At 43.5% G+C, this 20,405-nt stretch overlaps 1 protein-coding gene across 2 annotated transcripts in view; it reads right to left on the minus strand.

The window, feature by feature from the left end:
• LAMA4 (laminin subunit alpha 4) overlaps nucleotides 1-20,405 on the minus strand; it is a 576,642-nt gene that overhangs the window by 36,393 nt on the left and 519,844 nt on the right. For both annotated transcript variants that reach the window (XM_069607855.1, XM_069607854.1), the window contains exons 36-38: nucleotides 11,362-11,521; nucleotides 10,718-10,848; nucleotides 1,869-1,962 (exon numbers count right to left, since the gene is read on the minus strand). In XM_069607855.1, coding sequence (XP_069463956.1) covers nucleotides 1,869-1,962; nucleotides 10,718-10,848; nucleotides 11,362-11,521 — 385 coding nt within the window. The remainder of the gene's footprint in view (nucleotides 1-1,868; nucleotides 1,963-10,717; nucleotides 10,849-11,361; nucleotides 11,522-20,405) is intronic.

Below are 20,405 nucleotides of genomic sequence, written 5' to 3' on the forward strand. Positions count from 1 at the left end.
TTTTTCTAAAATGTCTGGAAATGAAGATACCTCCAGAGCACTCCCAGTACTTTGTGATTGCTTTCAAACCACAGTTAGACCCCAAGTAAGAGGAGTCTTCTATCTCTGCCACTGGCCTTATTGGCTGAACCTGCCTAGCTACTTTGGAAGGGTTTCATTATATTTTTGTTTAAGAATTAAGGACAACGTGAGACTTTGTTTTTGTCAGTGCCAGAAAGCCAGTGGAAGTGGGTGGAAGGAGGAATGCAGGAGACAGCGGGAAACACTTTGCTAAAACCTTTTTCGACTGTTGGGCACTTTTTCCTATGAGAGGAAGTTTTGGAAGAGTGGACTATGTTGCGTTCCGAGGAGGTTATGGGCACCTGACAGCTTCACAGCTACTTGTGCTCCTCGCTCCTATTTCTGTTGTTTTACTTGCTGTTTCAGTTAGTCCCTTCTGAGATATTTCTTTGTCCATTCTGACCTCGCTCCACCTTTGGCCACTTCTGATATGGGTGGCCTTGGTCCATGCTCTGGTATTCTGCCTCCCCAATCACCTGTTATTCCAGTTCACCAGTTTCTTAACATACAACAAGTGGTAGGCATGTCATTGACTTTCGACTTAAAGGCTAATGACGATTGAGAGTAGTAAATCAATCACCTGGCGTGTCTTGGTGAATATGTATTCTGGAGCGTCCCCTGCCTGTGTTAATCAGAAGCAATCTAACACGGGAAGGTAACTCCTGGTCCTATGAAGAGTCCCTATGTCTTCCTGGAACAAGAAATCTACTGGGTCGTCTACATATACTATTAACATTTTGTAAAGAATTGAATAATTTGAGGGTCATTTGTGCAACCGAATATTATATTTTCTTTTAATTTTGGAAGTATTTCTTGTTTAGCAATGGTGTAAAAATGATAGTTTGACAAGTATTGTTTAAGTGAACCAATTGTAGTTGAAACCTGTAGTATGACAGCATTGAATCGGGAGAGACAATGTAACCTTTTTCTATGAAGCAGTGATTAATGTCTAGCGGGACAACAATATGTAAATGTAGGGTTTCATCTGATGAGAAGCTGGAAAACAATTTCTTCTCAGCGAAAAAGAGATGATTGTGAATATCCACTACCTCAGACAGCTGCACCGAGGAACAAAACAATTGATGATCTTGTTTGAGTGACAATGGGTGCAGGAAGGAAATGTAGCTATTGACACTATTTGACAGTTCAGGGAAGACCTGAGCACCTGACCGGAACTCTTATCAGAGGACATCTTTTCAGACATGATCATTCCAAGTGGAATTGTCAGAAAGGAGGGACCATGAGCCAACACACTCTCCACATAGTTAGAACCCATTGTTTTGTTTAACAATTTAAAAGTTTTACAGAGCTATTATTGACTTTCCTGTTGGTAATTTACATGTTTATACAATAGCAATATGAAAATAAACAACATACACAGGAACCAGATAGTTTCATGTCTCTGAGAGGGACCATGTCATCCCACATCCATCCAATCACCATTGGCCCCTCCCATTTCCCACCCCCATATACTAAGATCAAGAAGGATTTAAAGTATGATCAACTAATCATTTGAGATGAAATTAGATACGTGTTTATTTGCTTCGAATATAAACACTAGGCCCGGCCAGAAGACCTGACTGGATTTTACTATAATGCCGGTCAAAGAGACAAGCCCTTACATCTCATCAAAATATTCATGTGAAGTTGGTTCAAGATTCAGTTGGGAGCAACGTTGTTGCGGTCATTTACTTTTAATAGTACCATGGCCTATGGGTCTTAGCAGTTTTAATTGAGAGCTTGCGGACTACAGCACTGAAGTGGTTAATTGTGATGTTCTGCCACTGCAAGCAGCTCTTTGCACTTACCAGTTATTCTGTGCCACCCGCCGTCACACAGACTCTGCTTAGGTGTAACAAATGAGGAAAACTCTTTGGCACCATCATAAACAACCACGATGACCTATAAAAAAAAGTCAAAGAAATGTGTGATTGGCTGTTGTCTGGGCAATACTATTTAACATGGTTAATTGGACAGATGCAAAGCATGTTTTTGCACTACTTGAAGGAACAAAGAGAAACAAGACATCTGGGGGTTCATGAAAAACAAAGTTCTGACATGTTGGGAGATTAGCACCGGGGCGAGTCCACCTTCCATTCAGGTTGCTTGGACTGTGGGCTGTATATAATGGTTCCACTACCACATTCCACGCAAGCTGCCACATATTATCTGTTTGACTGCTTCATGTTAATGCGGTTACTTATTGTCTCCTCCAATTTCTCATTACCCCCGCAAGCCTAATTATTAAATAAATTAATAAAACGTACCTGCCAAACGGTTCCTTTGCCTCTCTTTCCTGATCGCTATACCTCAGCCGTCTTAGGGAGTACCAAACTAACTAAAATTAGGCTCTTTGTAGAAGCTCCTTTGCTTTTGCTGGGGCGTTAATGTCAATCATACACATGAGCTGGTCCATGGTGCTGTGCCCATGTTATGCCCCTAGCTTTCCTTGCCTGTTACCGCATGCTTGTGGTTAATTACTAGACAATAAGGCATGGCCCAAATTATCACAAAAGTATTTTGTTATCATTAGAGCAGTATGAACTGGTGGATGGGGTTGGGGGTGTACTGATACAAGATGCTCATGTGGCTCATTTCACTGCCATCTTGCGTAATGCCAAAAGGACACTTCTGCTTAACCATTTCAAGAAGGTGAATAAGCATTCGCCTGTTCCTTTTGGTGATGTGAGCAAAAACAGCATTGAAACAATACACCAAGGTCACCAGGCAGAACCTATGGTTCTTTAGTATCATGCATGCAATGGATGGGGTTCACAGAATAACTCTTGAGTCCAAATAATCAAACCAATTCAGGATGATGGCAAAGGTTGCTGTTTTATTAACAATTATCTAAAACAGGGAGGTTACAACAGAGATCAAAGGGCGTTCGCTCAGTTCTCGCCAAAAACATCCTTATATGATAAATGTTAAGTGTTAAATGTTAAAGGTATTTGTATCGCGCACCGTCACCAACGGAATTGGTCCCCAGGCATTCTGGCGGATCTGTAAACGATAAGGTGGGATGGGTTAGTGAGGTGAAGAGGGAGTAGGATAGTGAGAGGAGTGGTGTTCTGTTGGCAGCTTCAACTCGGTATACACCGGGTGCTGAGCTTCGGTGCGGGTATTGGATCAGTGTCAGTCCGCGTGTGCTGTTGCTCCGGCTTATGTGTTGTTGCAGTGTTGTGAAGTGCATGCGGCGTGTTGTGCGAGAGATGGTTGTGTGAGTTTTTTGACTTAGATAATTATGCAGAGTTTGAGTTTATACTGGTTAGTGGGTTACCTGACCTTTAGCATGCTAACATTCACAGTTTTATCTAAGTGTGGCACTTGTTGGCCTTCACAATCCTATCTACATGCGGCGCAGGCTAATGTTTAGAATTCTATCTAGGTGTGGACATGCTAACATTCACAATCTTATCTAAATGCGGCGCAGGCTAGTGTTTAGAAATCTGTCTAGGTGTGGGCATGTTAACTTTCACAATTTTATCTGGATGCTACGCAGGCTGGTGCTCACAATTCTAAGCCTGGCACATGCTAACATTCAGGTTTCATCTAGGCGCGGGCATGCTATCCTTCAATCAAAATCCTATCTTTATGCAACGCAGGCTAATGTTCATAATTCTAAGTGTGGCATATGCTAGTCTTCAGGTTTCACCTAGGTGCAGGCATGCTAACGTTCAAACGTTCATCGTTTTATATGCATAAAATATATCAGCAGTGATGTCATGCTACGTGTAAAATAAGAAAAATCTACAACCGATTATAATTGGTTCAAGGGGAACATCTAAGCATACTTTCTATAAGGACTGGGATTGTGATTGGCTGTCTACTGTCAGGTGGACAACTTATGCCTACCTCTAAAACACGTCATCTTCAACACTATTAAGTACATGGCTTATCATTTTCTCTCAAACTATATGGCCCTTCATTATACAGCCATCTACAATTGGTTGAAACACTTGTGTTATGTCTGGAACATTCGGGTCACTTAGCAACACGTAAGATCATACACAGGTGCCAGGAGGTGGACTTGACTTTACCTCCACACCCAATTAGCCCAGCATCTCTCATCACCCATGCCTTCGGCCATGCAGATTGTCTTTGAGCTTGGCCTTGCAAATTATCCTTGTCTGTGAGAATATAAGAGAGTACAGGCTTTCACTATCGTTGTTCTAGGACTCCAAGCTCAACTCTATTTCCATCCTCAGCTCACGTGACAGGAGACCATGAGTCTAGTCCATTCTGCAGCATTTAAATGTCTTAAATGAATAGACTTGGCACTCTAGGTGTTCTGTCCTCGCCTCTTAATAAGGGGTGATTCATCCTTCGCACATAAACTGCTTTCAATAATAGATAACTGACCATGGCTACCTCTGTTTTTATGCCAGGCCAGACAGCCTCGCCAGGCTCTTCCATGATCTCATCTTATTCTTGCTGCGACACAATTCTCGGCCTTTCCTCTCCATGGGTCCTGTCTTGATAAAATTCATGAAACCGATGTCCAGCTTCTATACAATGGCGACTTCTCCTGCAGTCCATTCACTACATATAGTCAGCTTCTATGATCACTTAGTCTACTTGCGTTTCAGCATCTGTACAATTATTGAATGGTTGCATTTCTGTAGCATTTGCATGCGTGCAATCTTCTCCTCGCACACAAAAGTTTACTCGATTCTTAACTTCGTCATCAGTTTATGTAAGATCTATGCATTCTCTTCAGTCAGTATTCTCGGTGTGTCACACATGTATCTTGTAATGTCACTAGCTTCTCTTTTTAACTGTTTCATATTCCTTCAGGGAGTTCCTCCCTCAGATTGTCGTCTCTTCGGGGATACATTTGATAGGGTTTTCTCAGTGGATACCTTTTCTCAAATACTCGCTGCGGTATTGGCACAACTGCTGGTGTGACACATGGCACAGTCTCCGACTTCCAACATATAGGAGGCAGGGGGGCGGGATTTCCTGCAGAGGCATGAAGCTGCTCCTCTACAAGGCTGTGCACGCCAATGAAAAGAAAAAACATCTGTTGGATGGTTTAATTCTGGTGGATGGAGCTAATTATAAATTGGGTGGTGGGGGTAAAATGCGACAGTATTGCCGTATACTGCCACATTATTGCACCACCCAACTATTACTTAGGCAGAAAGTTGGAGGACTCACCTCTAGCTATGAGCTGGAGGTAAATCCCAAAGATTTCTGTCAAATTCAGCTTTAATTACCACCCGGATATCACCAATCTCACCATGAGACCCAATGTCCCTTCAAATTAATTCCAAAAGTAACAATATATTGTTTACCAAATACCAGTAGCAAAAACCTATAATATTTCTGTTAGGGCTAAATGTAGACAACCAGCCAATGAGATTCAGGTATTAAGGTCTTAAAATAAATGTGGTAGTAAACAAGCACTAGACCTCAAAGAAACTATTTACAAAGATTACAGCGGACACACAGAGAAGTCAATCCCTAGTTGAGCACGCTCAAGGACCGTAGAGGACTATCTTTGAAACTGCTTAGGTATTAATCAATGCCTAAAAACTCCTCAATGTTGATACTATACAAAGGATAGCAATAACCCAGGGACATCTATGACAATTATTGATAGTGCTTGTGGCATCTGGCTGGTTAATGGTTTCACGCACCTTGAAGACTTATTCAGTGGCAGGACAATGAGATCTTTTGACTCCATAACGGAAGATTTTAAGGTTCCATCCAAAGCTTTCTTTAAATTTAAATACTTACATAACAGAAGTTTTCTGGTGAAAAGAAAATACTCACAAAATCAGAAGTTTCTGAGGAATTACAGATGTTTGTTAACAAGATTATCACTGTAAAGTTCATGACCGCTAGTTCTTGTAACATATTTCTGGTACTGACAACTGGAAATCAGGAGAGTACACTTAGGAAAAGTATACAAAATTCCACTGATTCTGTGACCTTTATCCAAACAACGTGTTATAGAAATGCTATGTGATATGATATGTCATTTATAACGCGCCTATAAACAAGTGTTTCAAGGCACGACGAGGCAAGGGAGGGGGAACAGAGAGAAGACAAAGACAAAGATCTTACTAGGCCAGGTGACATTGAGATCATGGAAGTGCATGGGCGGGGGATAAGGGGAAGGGGGCAGGGCAATACATAGGATCAACAGTGAAAAAGATAAATAGAATAAATAAAACATTAGAAATAAGTGTGGCCAGCTTGTGGCAAGTGCAGGGGTAAGCGCAGACCTCAAGTGTCAAGAGCTGGTGTGGGACCGTCGGCATACAGAAACAGCTCCCAAGTGCAGGGGTTGCCTGGGAAGCAGTGCAGGTGTGCAGCTGGCTTGGGAGGGGACCTGGGCCCAAGATCAGAGGGTAGCCAGGTGACCAGTGCAGTTTCAGTCAGGAGTTCAGCAGGGGAGAGGAGGAGAGAAAGCAGAAGCAAATAGGTAGGTCCTGAGGCGCTTTCGGAACTAGAGATAGTTAACCTAAAGTGTCTGGGAGGCAGAGAGGCTGGTCCAGAGGGAGGCCTCAGCCAAAGAAAGATATCTACTACCAACTTGTTGCTTGTAGAAGCGACTGATCCTGAGGGAGTTGGAGGCGGATGAGTGAAGAGATCGAGAAGGAAGATATTTAGCAAGAGAGAGTTGGAAATATTGAGGCCCCAGGCCCCAGAAGGCCTTGTGGACAATGCAGGGGGTTTTGAAGTTAATCCGTGTAGCCACTGGGAGCCAGTGCAGAGATGTCAGTCATGGAGAGATACGATCCCTGGGCTTGAGGCCAAGGACAAGTCTCACAGTCCTGTTCTGGATGAGTTGCAGAGGGCGGAGTGTAGAAGCAGGCAGATTTACATAGAGGCTGTTACAATAGTCCAGCCTATAGAGAAACAGAGCTCTGGAGACAGTGAGCTTCTGGGGGAAGGAGTCGAAAGGAAGAATACCTATGAGGAGGTGCAGCTGGTAGTGTGACTTCTTAGAGACATCAGAGAGGTGAGGAGAGAAGGAGGGCGTGGAGTCGAAGATGACCCAGAGGTTTTTAGCCTCACATGTGAGAGAAGGAAGAGAGCCAATACAGGATAAGTGTGCTAGTTTACACAGTATTATTATAAAGTGCTCTGTTATATGTATTTAATGCCAGCTACAATTATCAAATGATAACCAAATTGCTCCACTGGAAGTCTTGGAAGTCGACTGGTTGCTGCAGATTTAATTCATGTGATTATTCATTGCCCTCATCTGTGCAATGTGTGGTCCTCAATTGCGGACTGAGGATTCGAAATCCTTAAGACAAGGGTGTTTCTTACTCTGTTTGACATCAAGCCTGTGCCTCCTGCAGCTATGGTTGAACAAAGAGCTAATTGGGTTGTGCACAGCAGTATTTTGATTGCCAAACATTTGAATCTAAATCTTTTTCATAACCCACAAAGACATGTTCAGGTATATCATAAATGAATTACTGAATGCTCTTTGTACAGGATGATTGCCTGATTCGATGCGAACCATTCAGGAAACCATGTATCAGAAGACTTGGAGAATGTTTTAAACTATCTTACTGCTAATTGAACTAATGCGCTAATGTTTTGTCTTAAAGATGTGACAAGGGCAGCTGTTTACTAAAGAAATAATGCAGCGGTCTGCAAACTTTGGCTCTCCAGAGGTTTTTTACTACAACTCCCATGAGCTGTAGCCAGCATACAGAACGGAGAGGGATCATGGAAATAATAGATCAAAACATTTGTAGAGTCACAGGCTGCATACCCTTGACATAATGACATTACATTGTTCTATTATCTTTATATACATATTTTTGCTGTAATTTGTGCTGGATAACTAATAAAGAAAAAAGGACATTGGGCGTAAATATGAGCAGTGTGGTAATGGTGAGATGGTGATATTTCAAAAAGCGCATGCTTTTTTTTACCATCCAACTCATTACTCATTTTACCCCAGGAGGTATTTTTAAAATACTGCATACAGTGTTTGCATAATACTGCATAGTTATGAGATGGAATACCACCCAAAAAGGCCTCTTATTTTTACTTCGAAAGAAAAGGCGGAGGTAAAACATTTTTTGAGGGTAAACAATAGAGGCACCTCAAAAAGGCGTTTCCCCCATGTTTTCGCTAGCGAATCCCTCAAATTGTGTGAAACATTCAGTGAGCAAAAGTCCTCAGAATGTGAGTTTTGCACACATTCTGAGCCCTATATCACATCTCTTTAAGGCTCAGAGATGCACTTTCTGGCCATTCTGCACACGTTTCCATCTTCTGCCCCAGACCTTTCCATCCCCATAAGATAGTTGCAAATGCATACTTAGCTTTCGCCCTGGCTGGCATAGGGCACTATAGAACCACTGCATCCAATATTTTGAAGCTACCTCATGTCCGCGTTGGATTTACTGTCCTTCCGGTAGTAAAACCACAATCAGTACTTCCTGCTCTCATGCCTCTAAACTCACTGAATTACTGCAGAGCAATTCTACCTGGCAGGGAACTTCGAATTGACTAGGCTGGTCAGGACTTGGTTGAGAAACTTTGGCGTATTTCTGGCTGAGGAAAACTTTCTTTGGTCCTAGTTGAAGGAATGTAAGTGCAGGGCTAATTCTATTTGCTATTTGATAGGTTATTTATAACACGCTTAATACCCAGAGGTTTCTAAGGGCGGACCCTGGGATCGAACCTGTGGTGCTGCGTGTCATCTTGAGACTGAAAGCTGCCACTCTGAAATGCAGTCAAATGGGGGCGACTTGGTGACACCTCTACATTGATCATCTTGTCCAACTCATGATAGGAAAATGGGCCTCCTTGTCAGAGGAGAGCTGAAGCATACTTGCTAGTCTTGGAGATGGTTACCGCAAGCTGTACAAGTGGTACGACAATCACATAGCAAAGGTTTAAGTAGAGCATCAACAGTTCTACTGCCGCGCTTCAGTCATCCTGGAAGCATGCAGTACAAGTTAACAAGGGAGTCAAGAACTAAAGGACATATAGACGCCTAATAACTAAAAGGCGATATTCCTACACATTTCTAACCATTCTTTAAGTAAATGAAACGCTCAATTCTGACCCCTGCCCCGCCTAACTGTTCAGACCGCAGCATAGCTTTGCACAATACTTCTATAGCAAAGAAGTAGACTCTGGGTCTGCCTAGCGTGTGCAGATCATAGGATTCCGTTCCAATACAAATACACAATTTTTCCCGCCAGGAAAAATACTTCCACTTCCCCATAGGCAGTGTGGCACTCCCCATGGCGTCGCAGTACCCCTCATCGATTTCCATTACCTAAGACTAGCAGAACTAACGGTGGTAGCGTATCCTTCCACTCCTTCAATAATTCCGGCCATATCAAGTGTGGATCTCTAAAGGTGCCTCCTTGTTCTTAGTACATCTGGATTAACATCATGAGAGATAGTAGGAGACAGATTTAGGAGACAGAAAGCCGGCGGCACCAGCTTCCCAGTGATCGCAGCCAAACTCTGGAACACCATGCCTCTAACACTGAGGACTGACACATCCTTGTGGTCCTTCCGCAAAAGCCTTACAACTTGGCAGTTCAATCAAGATATGAACCAACTGTCACCTAGGTCATGATCCCACATCTAGCATAGGATTCGTCATGCAGAAACTAGTAACTACCATAGGATGTGCAATAAAAGAGGGTCTGCATATTTGTACGAACTGTACAAACTCTGTAAATGATGAATCACGGTAAATGATTTTGTTTGGGAAGAAAGTAAGACAAGCCCCTCCTTACTGTAAAAAGCGGAATAATATGGTTGTAACCAATCTCGTGAGTGGAAGCGCCTAGATACCTCTGGGTTTTGTGCGCTATATAAATGTTCAAATAAATAAATAAATAAATAAAACCATGAGCTTGCCTGATTGTGGACACTATTTCAGGGTGAAATGGGGGCGCTGCCTATTCTGTCTCATAGCTTTTTGCCATCTCATAAGGTGGCAAGTGATATAAGTTCCCTAGTCAGAATGTCACTGACTCACTCACTCACTTAGGTTTACATATGTCATAATGTTTGCATACATTTAGCAGATATGTATGATTTTTTCTCAAACCTTGGTCAATTTTTTTGTTTTTAAGGTGAAAACTCTTCAACGCGTTATACAAAATACCTGTCAGCAATGAAACTGAAATGGAGTAACTGGTAACTGAATAGAACGGTACAACATCCTTTCATCATGGGATGTTTTTTCGCAAGGTTTTTTTTACCGCAAATGTTTTTGTTGGGGGGGTTCGAAAAATATATAAATTGGGTGTGGGTGTTCGGGAATATATAAAAAATTAAAGGGGATGGGGCTTTCGGGTGGAACCCCTAAAAATAAAAAATAAAAAAATTTGCGGATTTTTTTCGTAAAAAAATCCACGGTAAAAAAACCACTGAAAAAACATCCCACAATGAAATGACATGGAACCAATAGAACACTATCCACTCTTAATAATCATGTCACGAAAAAACACTAGAAGGCTTTTCATTGCTTTTTATATGTTTGCATATATGGAGTTATTTGTACCATTCAAACACAGCTGGCAAGCAGGGAGCACTGTAGAGTCCTAGAGGTGGGGAACAGCAAATCATTAGATGGGGAGACTGAGCAGTGGCTGGAGCAGCTAGAGGACGGGAGAGGGGGCCAGTGTACTCAGCCTGTGGTGCCTCTTACCTGGCCTTGATACTTGTGTATATTCAGGTACTCTCCGTTCACTCTCTGGACATGTACTAATATCCCCGAACTGCTCCGCGGACGAAGTTCAAATTCAAGCTCAAATGTTAGGCCCAAACTGAAGGAGTCATCTGAGGGGAATGGGAACATCAAGGTTAGACGCAGTGCACATCCGTAGGTTGTAAAGCACAGATCATTCATTTTAAGCACTGTAGAGGCCTATATCCTTCAAAGATGATGGTGCTTATCAACACACACATTACACAACGTGGTTGTTAGTTTGCTCGATGAGAGAGGTCAGTATTAGATGAGATCAATGGACATTAGCCCTCCCCGTCACTAAGGCTATGCGCGATACGTGCCCACCCTCTGCAGTGCAATGAGAGACCAACTACGATGCTTGGGAGCGAGAAAATACACTAGGGACCAATTGTACAGGTGACAATAGGGAACAGAGCAAACAGATGACTTTGCTCCTTTCCATGTCACAGCTGGATTTTTTAACAAAGGAAACATGAAGCAAAGAGAGTTCTCGTGTGCCTGCTGCTTTTATAGCAGGGAATGTTGTAAACAGGGTTGTTGCCGCCAAAAACATTCAACAACAACAGTAACAATAAGACAGTAGAATATAATTAGAACATTACCAAGAACCACATATCCTCCCCCACTTGAAAAGTATGTCCCAGATTCCAAGGGGCCTTCAAAGCAGGGCGTGACGCTGAAGGCCTGGGAAGCAGCACGGACAGGGCGACCGTTGAGCTTCAACGTGCTCAAGCATCCATTGAAACTGTTGGCTGAGGTCACCTGGGTACAAGCAAAGATGTCCGAGTCAATTTCAATCAGAAACGAATTCATTGGGAAAAAGGCAGTAAATGAACATGCAGTAATGAGGATGACAAGGTCATGATTGCAATGCACCAGCCAATGTTGAGACCCGCTCTAGAATGTGAGTCATATGTGAACAAAAATACTCTGAATCTAGCCCGTAGGGAGCTTCACAGCCTCCCCTCCCAACCAATGCATTGGCTCGAGAAATGTGTTATAAATCTTTACTGAATTTAGACTTCAACGACCTTTTTCCCTTCAATAATGTTGTTAAGGCCTGTAACATTCCAAGGGACCAATTTCAGTTTGGAGACAGATGTTCCGTTACACCTGTGTGCAGTACAGTGTGTGCTGATGCTCCCTGGGCAGAATGTTAGCACACACCAAAAGGTGGCAACTTGAGTGACAAAGAGTAAGTCACACATGTGCATTGCAATAAGGTGATTTGTTGGGTCCTGTGGCCTGACGGGTACATGCATAATCCATTCAATGCCAAATACTGTGGAAAAGCAAGGCTACGCGCAGACGCCCGGTCACGTTCAGACCCCCTTCCTATGACCAGTATTATAATGTAGGTTTGAGTTTTACTGTGAGGCACAGGAGGCAACTGAAGCAAAGAGGATTCCAGTTACTCATCAAGGATCTTTAGTTACTTGCTCAAGAGACAAACTAATAAAACACAGAGAACCACAGAATACCCGTGATTAAGGAAACCAGAACAAACAGCACCCCACAAAGAAAATCCAGCTACAAGATTAGAACTAGAAAAAAGATCCACATGACTAGTGCAAACCAAAGATCCACAACTTGTGCACCAAAACCTACCCAGAGCCGCGGTCAAGTCCTATACGTGATCACAATATCAAAGCAAAACAGTCTGTTCTGGTACTGGTCGCCTGACAGGTTGATGGGCATGGATGTCCATTCAGGCCATCTTTGAATGATGTGTGCAAGAACACTCCAATAACAGCACTGATGATGGCCAGGACCAAAGGGACAGTGGTCTTCTTGACGGCCAAGGTGCAAGATAGAATCATGGAATATTTATTCCACAACAACGGAGGATCCCGAATTTTGTCAGAGAGTGGCACAACACCCACAATAACAAGGGGTTGGCAGGATTTTACTCGTTAGGGACTTCAAACAAGTTTCTTGGCACAGTGCTGGCTTGGAGTCGACATGATCTGACATGGTCAGGACTGGTGTGGCAAGGACCTCTCCTTGTTGATAACAGAGTATGATACACATACATGGAGGCAAGGACACCCAATGGAAAGGGATTACAGCCTCTTCTGTGGAGAGCATTATGGGAGTGAACATGAATGAGATCATGAAGTGCCTGAAGTCCGATTTGGAGCATTGGGCTGCCCTGGACAGGTCCTTGTCAGGCAAAATCCACTCTGCATAGATATCATTGTAATGGTCCTGCTGCCTCAGTCAGAGAAGAGATGAACATTCTCGACTAGGGGTGCTGTCATCTTGAATAATCTGAGAGGAAAGTCAGCGATTGGATCAACACCAAGGTAGATGAGTTTGAAGGGGTAGAATCATTGAAGGCTGTTCCGCTTGATCCTTTGGCACTGATCACAACAGCCTAGTAAATCATCCTGAGACAGTGGTAATCCTGGCCACCACCAGCTCATGCTGACTGGTTGAGTTCTATCATTCATAGAGAAGACAGTCCTTAGGAGAAATGGAAAAGAGAAAATGTATTTGCGACTTGTTAGAGAAGTTATTGTCCTTCCATGTGCGACTGGAATCTAGGCCTGGGTGGGAATGAAGTGGCTGAGCTATTGATGCAAGGGCAGTTTAATTTCCATCTGTGAGTGCAGATAGGAGAATGTAAAGGGAATTCCCTTGATCACTGTTAGTTGTCTGGATCTTTTTTAAGGTACTTTTGATATTTTATGCTGAAAGTAATCACTAGTTGCTGTGTACCAGTAGTGTTTGCAACCATTAAAGTCTAAACCAATGCAAAGTACCAGCGGCAGGCAGGAACGCAAAATGCAGTTCCAAATATTAAATAAAATGTTCAAGCAAATTGGTAACTGTTGGATAGGTACAAGTACACATATAAAAAAATAACAGGAAGTGGCGCCGTGTGGCGTTTTGTGCCATTCGCACGGGACTTTTTGATTGTTGGTTGTGCAACACGCACACACATCCCACACCACAGATATTACTGCCATAACCCCATATTATGTAGGAGTTGGTTCTTCAGGCTATGACATTACTCCTCTCCAATGGCCTAGCTCAAGAGACAACTCACGCTCAGGAGGGAAACAAGGAGGAGCGTCTGAACGCGGTGAAGATTGCCAGGTCCTTGATGAAGTGTCTTTGGACTTCAGCGAGAATGAATCCTTGGAAAGGGCTGCCGCTGAAATTAAGTGGTCCAGTCAGTAGCAGCTCAGCCTCAGGAGCTCTGAGATTGAAAAGCGCTTGAATCCGAAGACGCGTATGATGTTTTTACTTCGTACCGTATGCTCTTCTAAGCCCATTACCTCGCACTAAGACCGCGTGCTAGATGACTGCCAGCCATAAATGTATCTGTATGAGCCAGGTAATGTCAGGTCCTATTTCCAGAAGGTGTACTATCTCCCACATTAAGTCACACACTTACAAACAAACCACACCTCACTGTCAAAACTCTCCCTTTCGTAGGGTTTGCAGCATTAAGCCTAGGCAATCTCCCTTGCTCTCCCAGTTGGCTTCTTTGGTCCCTGACAGACAGCCACCAGAATCAAAAGACAACCAGACCCAATATAAAAAGTGCATAAAGGAGTTTTGGGGATATTGTACAGTTTGGGGCCAAAACAACAAACAAGGTGGATGAACCTAACTAAAAAGTCTCTCAAAGTTCATAACTTAATCTATCCCTTAGGGGATAAAATATAATATTTGTATATTGTATTTCACATTTAGGGGATTTATTTGCTGATTTCATTCTTCACCGTATTTCTTATCTTAGGAAGTATTTCTTCCAGTTTTATACCAGTGCTCTGCGTGCTGCACGTGACCCACTGCACCTATGTGCTTGGGGAAATGCAGGCGCAGTGGGTGGATGCAGCAGGCGCACTTTGTGGGCGCCGAAGGTGTGCTTAAGGCATGCTTTTCTGTGCCCTTTCGTGCCCTCTTGGGCCTTTAGGCCCCTCCCCTTGTTTGCCTTAAAAAATCCTGGGAGATACTCTGTGGCCTGGCTCCTCGGGGACTTGCTGGCTGACTAAAAGGGCTAATTTCCAGGAAATTAAGAGGCTGGTTATGGTGTCGGACCTGACTCCGCTTTACGGCCTTCTTTGTAATGCCCGTTCTCTAGTCGCCATAAGTTGGATATCTATGATTTACTGGAGACACATTCTCTGGATCTCCTTTGTGTTACATAGACATGGCTGTCAGATGGGTCAGCCCCAAATCTCTATCATACACTCTCCAAACAGTTTACTATACTGCATACTGACCGGGCTTCTGAGCACCCGGAAGGAGGACTGCTGTTTATTTTTAAGAACCATCTCCAGTGTTCAGTAATTATGCTCGAGCACAAGTTTAAAATGGAGCACCTGTTTCTGCGCCTTGCTTTTTTTCAACTGTTTCTCATTATTTTCTTATTTTTTATCGCCCCACGCACTTTGATTCAGCTTTCTCTAACGAGTTTGCCAATGTTGCGCAGACTTGCAGTTGAAGTATTCTCGCCTGACCATCCTTGGCGATTTTAATGTATGGCCTGATGACCCTTTGGATAGTTATGCTGCCAATTTTCAGACTCTCCTTTCCGACCTTCATTTGTCCCAAATGGTGGCAGGTCCTGCGCATCTCCATGAACACACCCTTTATTTAATTTATGCTGAGGCAAGCAGCATGGTCATCCATACAGCCATTCCGGTAGTCTGGTTGGACCACTTTGTTATTCCATTTACGCTTCTAATTCCTGGCTCTACAGGGATAGTTAGACCAGACTCCTCCTCTTTTCGCTCTTGGAGCAAAGTAGATCTGGCCTGTTTGGGTAGTTCAGTTAAGACTCTCTTCTGGGCTGCAAATTCCAAATCTGATGTAGACCCATTGTTGGCTTTCTACTCGGCTTTCACTAGCAGCTGATGATTTGGCCCCAATTAGGCAGCTTAGTAGCTCTCAAAAGGTGTAAGCCCTCTGGTTCACCAAACACCTGCGCTTTTTGAAACTTTTGTATAAACGTGCTGAGCGCAGTTGGTGCTGTGGCTACGCAGAATCTGATAAGTCTCTACCGAAAGCACAACGGCTTGTGTACCATCAGGCTATTAAGGCAGCAAACGTTGCTTTTTTCTCTAATTGTATTCGTGACGCACAATATAATTTGAGATAAGGTTATGCCGTAGTGCGGGAGCTGTCTTAGCCTACTATGAGTAATCCGAAGGTGCAGGGATCGCAGGCTCTTTGCAATACGCTTTCTGACTTTTTTGTGCAGAAGATTGTTAGGATTCACTAGGATATTATAGCTTCTAATGAGGCTGCAGCGCTCTCTCCTCCTGTGCTGTCATCTCTCTTGTCCTTTACCAATTCTTCTTTTGTCTCCTTCCCGTGGATCGATGAGGCTCAAGTTCTCCAGGCTGTAAGCCTTCTTAAACCTGCATCTCCTCTTGATCCAGTTCCCCCTTGGGTATTGAAATCCATCCGTCCTGAGCTTACAGAACTGCTTACAGGTCTGGTTAATTACTCTTAAGATGCAGTGCGGCCCATTTCAAGCTTAAACCTAATTTTGTTTGTGGCCGTGGATCTTCGTGGCCTGGTGGTTTCCACCTTTGCTATGGGAAATTTAGACTATTGTAACGCAACCCTTTTTTCACAGCCTAAAACTTAAAAGTTCTGCAGAGTGCAGCCGTCCGTTTGAGGATGGATTTGCCCTAATTTTCCAGACCTTTTAAGGTGCTCCAGGAACTGCATTTGCTTCCAATTGCCGAAAGGATTACGCTTAAAATCCTCGCTTAGTGCATCGGGCCATCCATGGCTTGGGAGCCTGGTTTCATTGCAGGAAAATCAAGCTTTAGTCTCCTTCTCAGAATCTTCGCTCTACCGGCGAAGCCTTACTTCAAGTCCCACGTTTTCATAAATCTACAGTTGTGAGAGAGCCTTTTCAGTAGCAGCTCCGCTCCTTTGTAATGCAATTCCCTTCTCACAGCCATACAGAATACTGAGGATCATCTTCACTTCCGTAAGGGATTAAAAACGTTTCTGCTCAATCAATCATTTGTGGGATACTCTTTTTTATTTTTCTCTTCTTTCTGCCAGTTGTCGCCCCCACCTCCTTTTCTGGGTGAGGGGCCCTCTGCTTAGCACCAGGATGCCCTCGGGCCACAGTCACGCTATATAAAATGCTATTCTATTTCTATTTCTATGTGTTTGTAATGCGCCAACAGCCTGCAGGCATTAGGGCGCGGAGACATCCTGGGAGGAAAAGTAGCATAGAAAGGGAAAGACCAAGATTGGCTCAAGAGGGACAGGTCTTATCATATGTGTACCTAGAGGAAATCCCCTGGTACATCAGGAAGTCATTGAAATAAGTGAGTTTTCAGTAGTTTCCTGAAATTACTGTAATTTCCTTCCAGTCTTAAATTCCCTGGGAGGCTGTTCCAAAACTTGGCTGCTCTAATCGGGAAGGCTCTGCCGCCCCCTGCTGCTCGTTTGACCATTGGGACAGCCAGGAGGCCTATGTCGGCTGATCTCAGGTTTCTTCTGGGTATGTAGAGTGAGAGTTTCTCTTTAAAGTATCTTGGCGCCTTGCCATGTAGGCATCTATGGACGATCGTCATGGCCTTGAAATAGACTCTCTCTTCGCTTCTGAGCCAGTGAAGATCTTTCCTTGCAGCCGATATGTGTTCTCCATATTTGATTTTCTTAACGATGCGAACGGCATCATTTTGCATAACCTGGCATCGTTGCAACTCCTTCTTGGTGGGGCCCACCAGTAGTGCATTGCCGTAGTCCAAACGGGACAAGATGATCGCTCTTGCGATATTTTGCAGCATTTGCTTCACTAATATAGGGTCTGATGGCTCTGAACAAGCGCAATTAATATGTATTGTTTTTATGTAGATAGTTTACTTGTGCTTCGGCCCCCACTGATGCTTCTACCAACATCCCTAGTGTTTTGACTTGGGGTAGCACTGGAATTCTGGCTTCTTTTATCATGAATTCCCTATATTGGTCTCCTAGTTTGGATCTTGCATGCTGAGATCCAAAGATTATGAGCTCTGTCTTGCTATTGTTGAGACACAGCCAGTGCTTCTGCATCCAGATGTCGATGATTTTATAGACTTCTTCTATTTTCGCGCTATCTGTAGTGTAATCACCCGTCATTTAAAAAACCAACTGTGTATCATCGGCGTAGTTAGTGAAAAACACACTGATGCTTTCCAATAAGTCACAGAGGCTGCGCATGTAAATGTTGAATAGCAGAGGGGACAGACTTGCTCCCTGTGGTACTCCAAATAGGATGAGAGCTGCTTCTGAGAAGGTATCTCCCCAATGAATACGTGCCTTCCTATCACTTAGAAAGGACGCTATCCAAGCCAGTGCAGGTGGAGAGCAGCCTACGATTTTATCCAGATCGTTTTGTAGTAGTTGATGGTCCACTAGATCGAACGCTGCACTGAGGTCCAGCAGCATAAGCATCCCTGATTTGCCCTGTTCGATCAGCTCTAGCATGTGGGATTGTATGTCAAGCATAGCTGACTCCGTACTATGGGCTGTTCTAAAGCCCGATTGCTGTATGTGTAACATCTGCAGCGTTTCCATGTGTTTTTGTAGCTGATTCGTGGCAATTTTGTCCAGAATCTTCAGTACAAAATTAGAGTTTGTTATAGGGCGTAGGTTGCTGGGGTCTTTCGGGTCTAAACCCGCCTTTTTGACTAAAGGAGTTATTGTTACATTTTTAATGGTGTTTGGTATTTTCCCTTCGGAAAACGAGGCGTTTATTATTTTAGTGAGGGTAGGAGCAAAAAGCTCTTTGTTATCCAGAATGATTTTTGTGGGCAGGATATTCTCCGCGCAGGATGTTGGTTTCATTTTAGACAACACCTGACAGAAATCCTCCTCTGTTATGGCTTTGAACTGAAAGCTTGCTCTATTTCCTGGTCTGGGCTCTTCAGTGGTGCAAGTTTCTAAGGTAGTGGACTCCCTTGCCTGTATTATATTCGCTCTGGCTTTTGAAATTTTAGCAGCAAAGGCTTCTTGTACTCTCTCACAGTCTTCTTTCGAAGGGTTGTGTGGTAGTGAGAGTGCCTGGGGTTTTTCGATTGACTTGAGAATTTCAAAGAGTTTGCTTGTTGAGTTAGCAGCTGACTCTATTTCTCTGTTGTAGTAGTTTAGTTTGGCTTCTTTGACTGCCTTTCTATATTCTAAGTCTTTGCATTTCCAGTCATTTCTATTCTCTTGTGATTGGTTCCGAAGCCATGCTCTTTCTTTGGTGCGCTTCTCTTGTTGATTTTGTCATTGTACCATTTGCATTGGTTGTTATTTTTCCTAACTGACTTGTTTTTTAATGGAGCATGCTTGTCTACTAATTTTTGCAGACTAGAGGTGTACTTAGCTAGCATGGTCTCACAGCTATCATTTTCCACAAATGACTCTAGAACTTGCTGTAGGCACGGTATCAGAAGTTCTGGCCCTAGATTCTTGAAATTTCTACTCCGGATTAATATGTGTTATCCTGTCTTTTGGGAGGGGGTTTTAGTGTTATTTCGAAGGTAAGCAGGCTGCGATCAGACCAAATATAACATGGCAGGGATACTTCTCAATACAGCACCTTTTTCTTCACCATTGGGATTCTGCCTATGATGATCTCCCCTTTGGTCTTCCCAGTGCGGGTTTAAAGGAGTTCCAGAACCCTAATTAAGGAAACTCCAAACAGCAGTTTCTGGGCCGCTTGAAGAGAACATTACAATCTTTTATGGAGAGGGAGCTGGCTCAGTCTCGGTTGATAGCCTCCTGCGGATCCTGGCTTCCCTATCAGTGTTTCCAAGCATTCCCTGGTCTGGGCCACCCCTGGCCTCGTCACCTCTCTGTGATAAGCTCCTTCATCATATCTTTTCACATCCCTAATGCCTGCCTTGGACCAGTCAGACCCTTTTGTTCCTCCTGATGCTGTCTGGGGACCTGACTTACCCTAAAGTCTTCTTAAACTGTACCAGTCTTCCATTTACGCCACACTCCCACCTTCTTCTTCTGATACATTTTAATGTCTTTGGTTTTTCTCTCCTTCAACCTTCCATTCTACTATTTCTCTCTCTCAAGGTCCTTCTACCTCCTGATCTTCTCTTTCTACTCTTCACCTCCCAAACAACTGCTTTGTTCTTCTATACCCTCTTCCTCAACCTCCTGGGTATCCTCTTCAACTACTGCCTTAATCTCTCTTCCTTCGATTGTCCTTATCAGTTCTTTAACATGCTCTTTATCTTACTCGTCCAGATCCCTCTTTTCCATAACCACTGTTTGTCACTTTCTATCTCCTCATGCTCCTCCTCAGTCCTTGTTTCTCATTCGCTCTTCTGAGCCTCACCATCACCCTTCCTATACTGTATCTCTTTAGTAATTCCAGTCTTCTCACCAACCTCCGCAATGCCTTCTTCAATCGCTGCCTTAGTACTCTCTGTGTTCACCTTCTCGTGATTCTCCTCCTCCACCACATGTTTCTCTCCTCCTCTAACCACCTTGTGATTCTCCTCTACCACCACCTTGATCTCTCCGCCTAACCCGTGATCTTTCCCCTCTGTACTTTTCTGTAACTCTTCTCCAACCACCTTTTTAGTACTCTTCTCTTTCACCTCCTCAGTCTCTCTTCCTTTAACCTCCTTAATGCATCTCCTTGCACATTGTCCACCACACAAATGTAACTTTA

This window comes from Ambystoma mexicanum, chromosome 4q (assembly GCF_040938575.1).
Source record: "Ambystoma mexicanum isolate Mex_15411 chromosome 4q, UKY_AmexF1_1, whole genome shotgun sequence".
NCBI lineage: Eukaryota > Metazoa > Chordata > Amphibia > Caudata > Ambystomatidae > Ambystoma > Ambystoma mexicanum.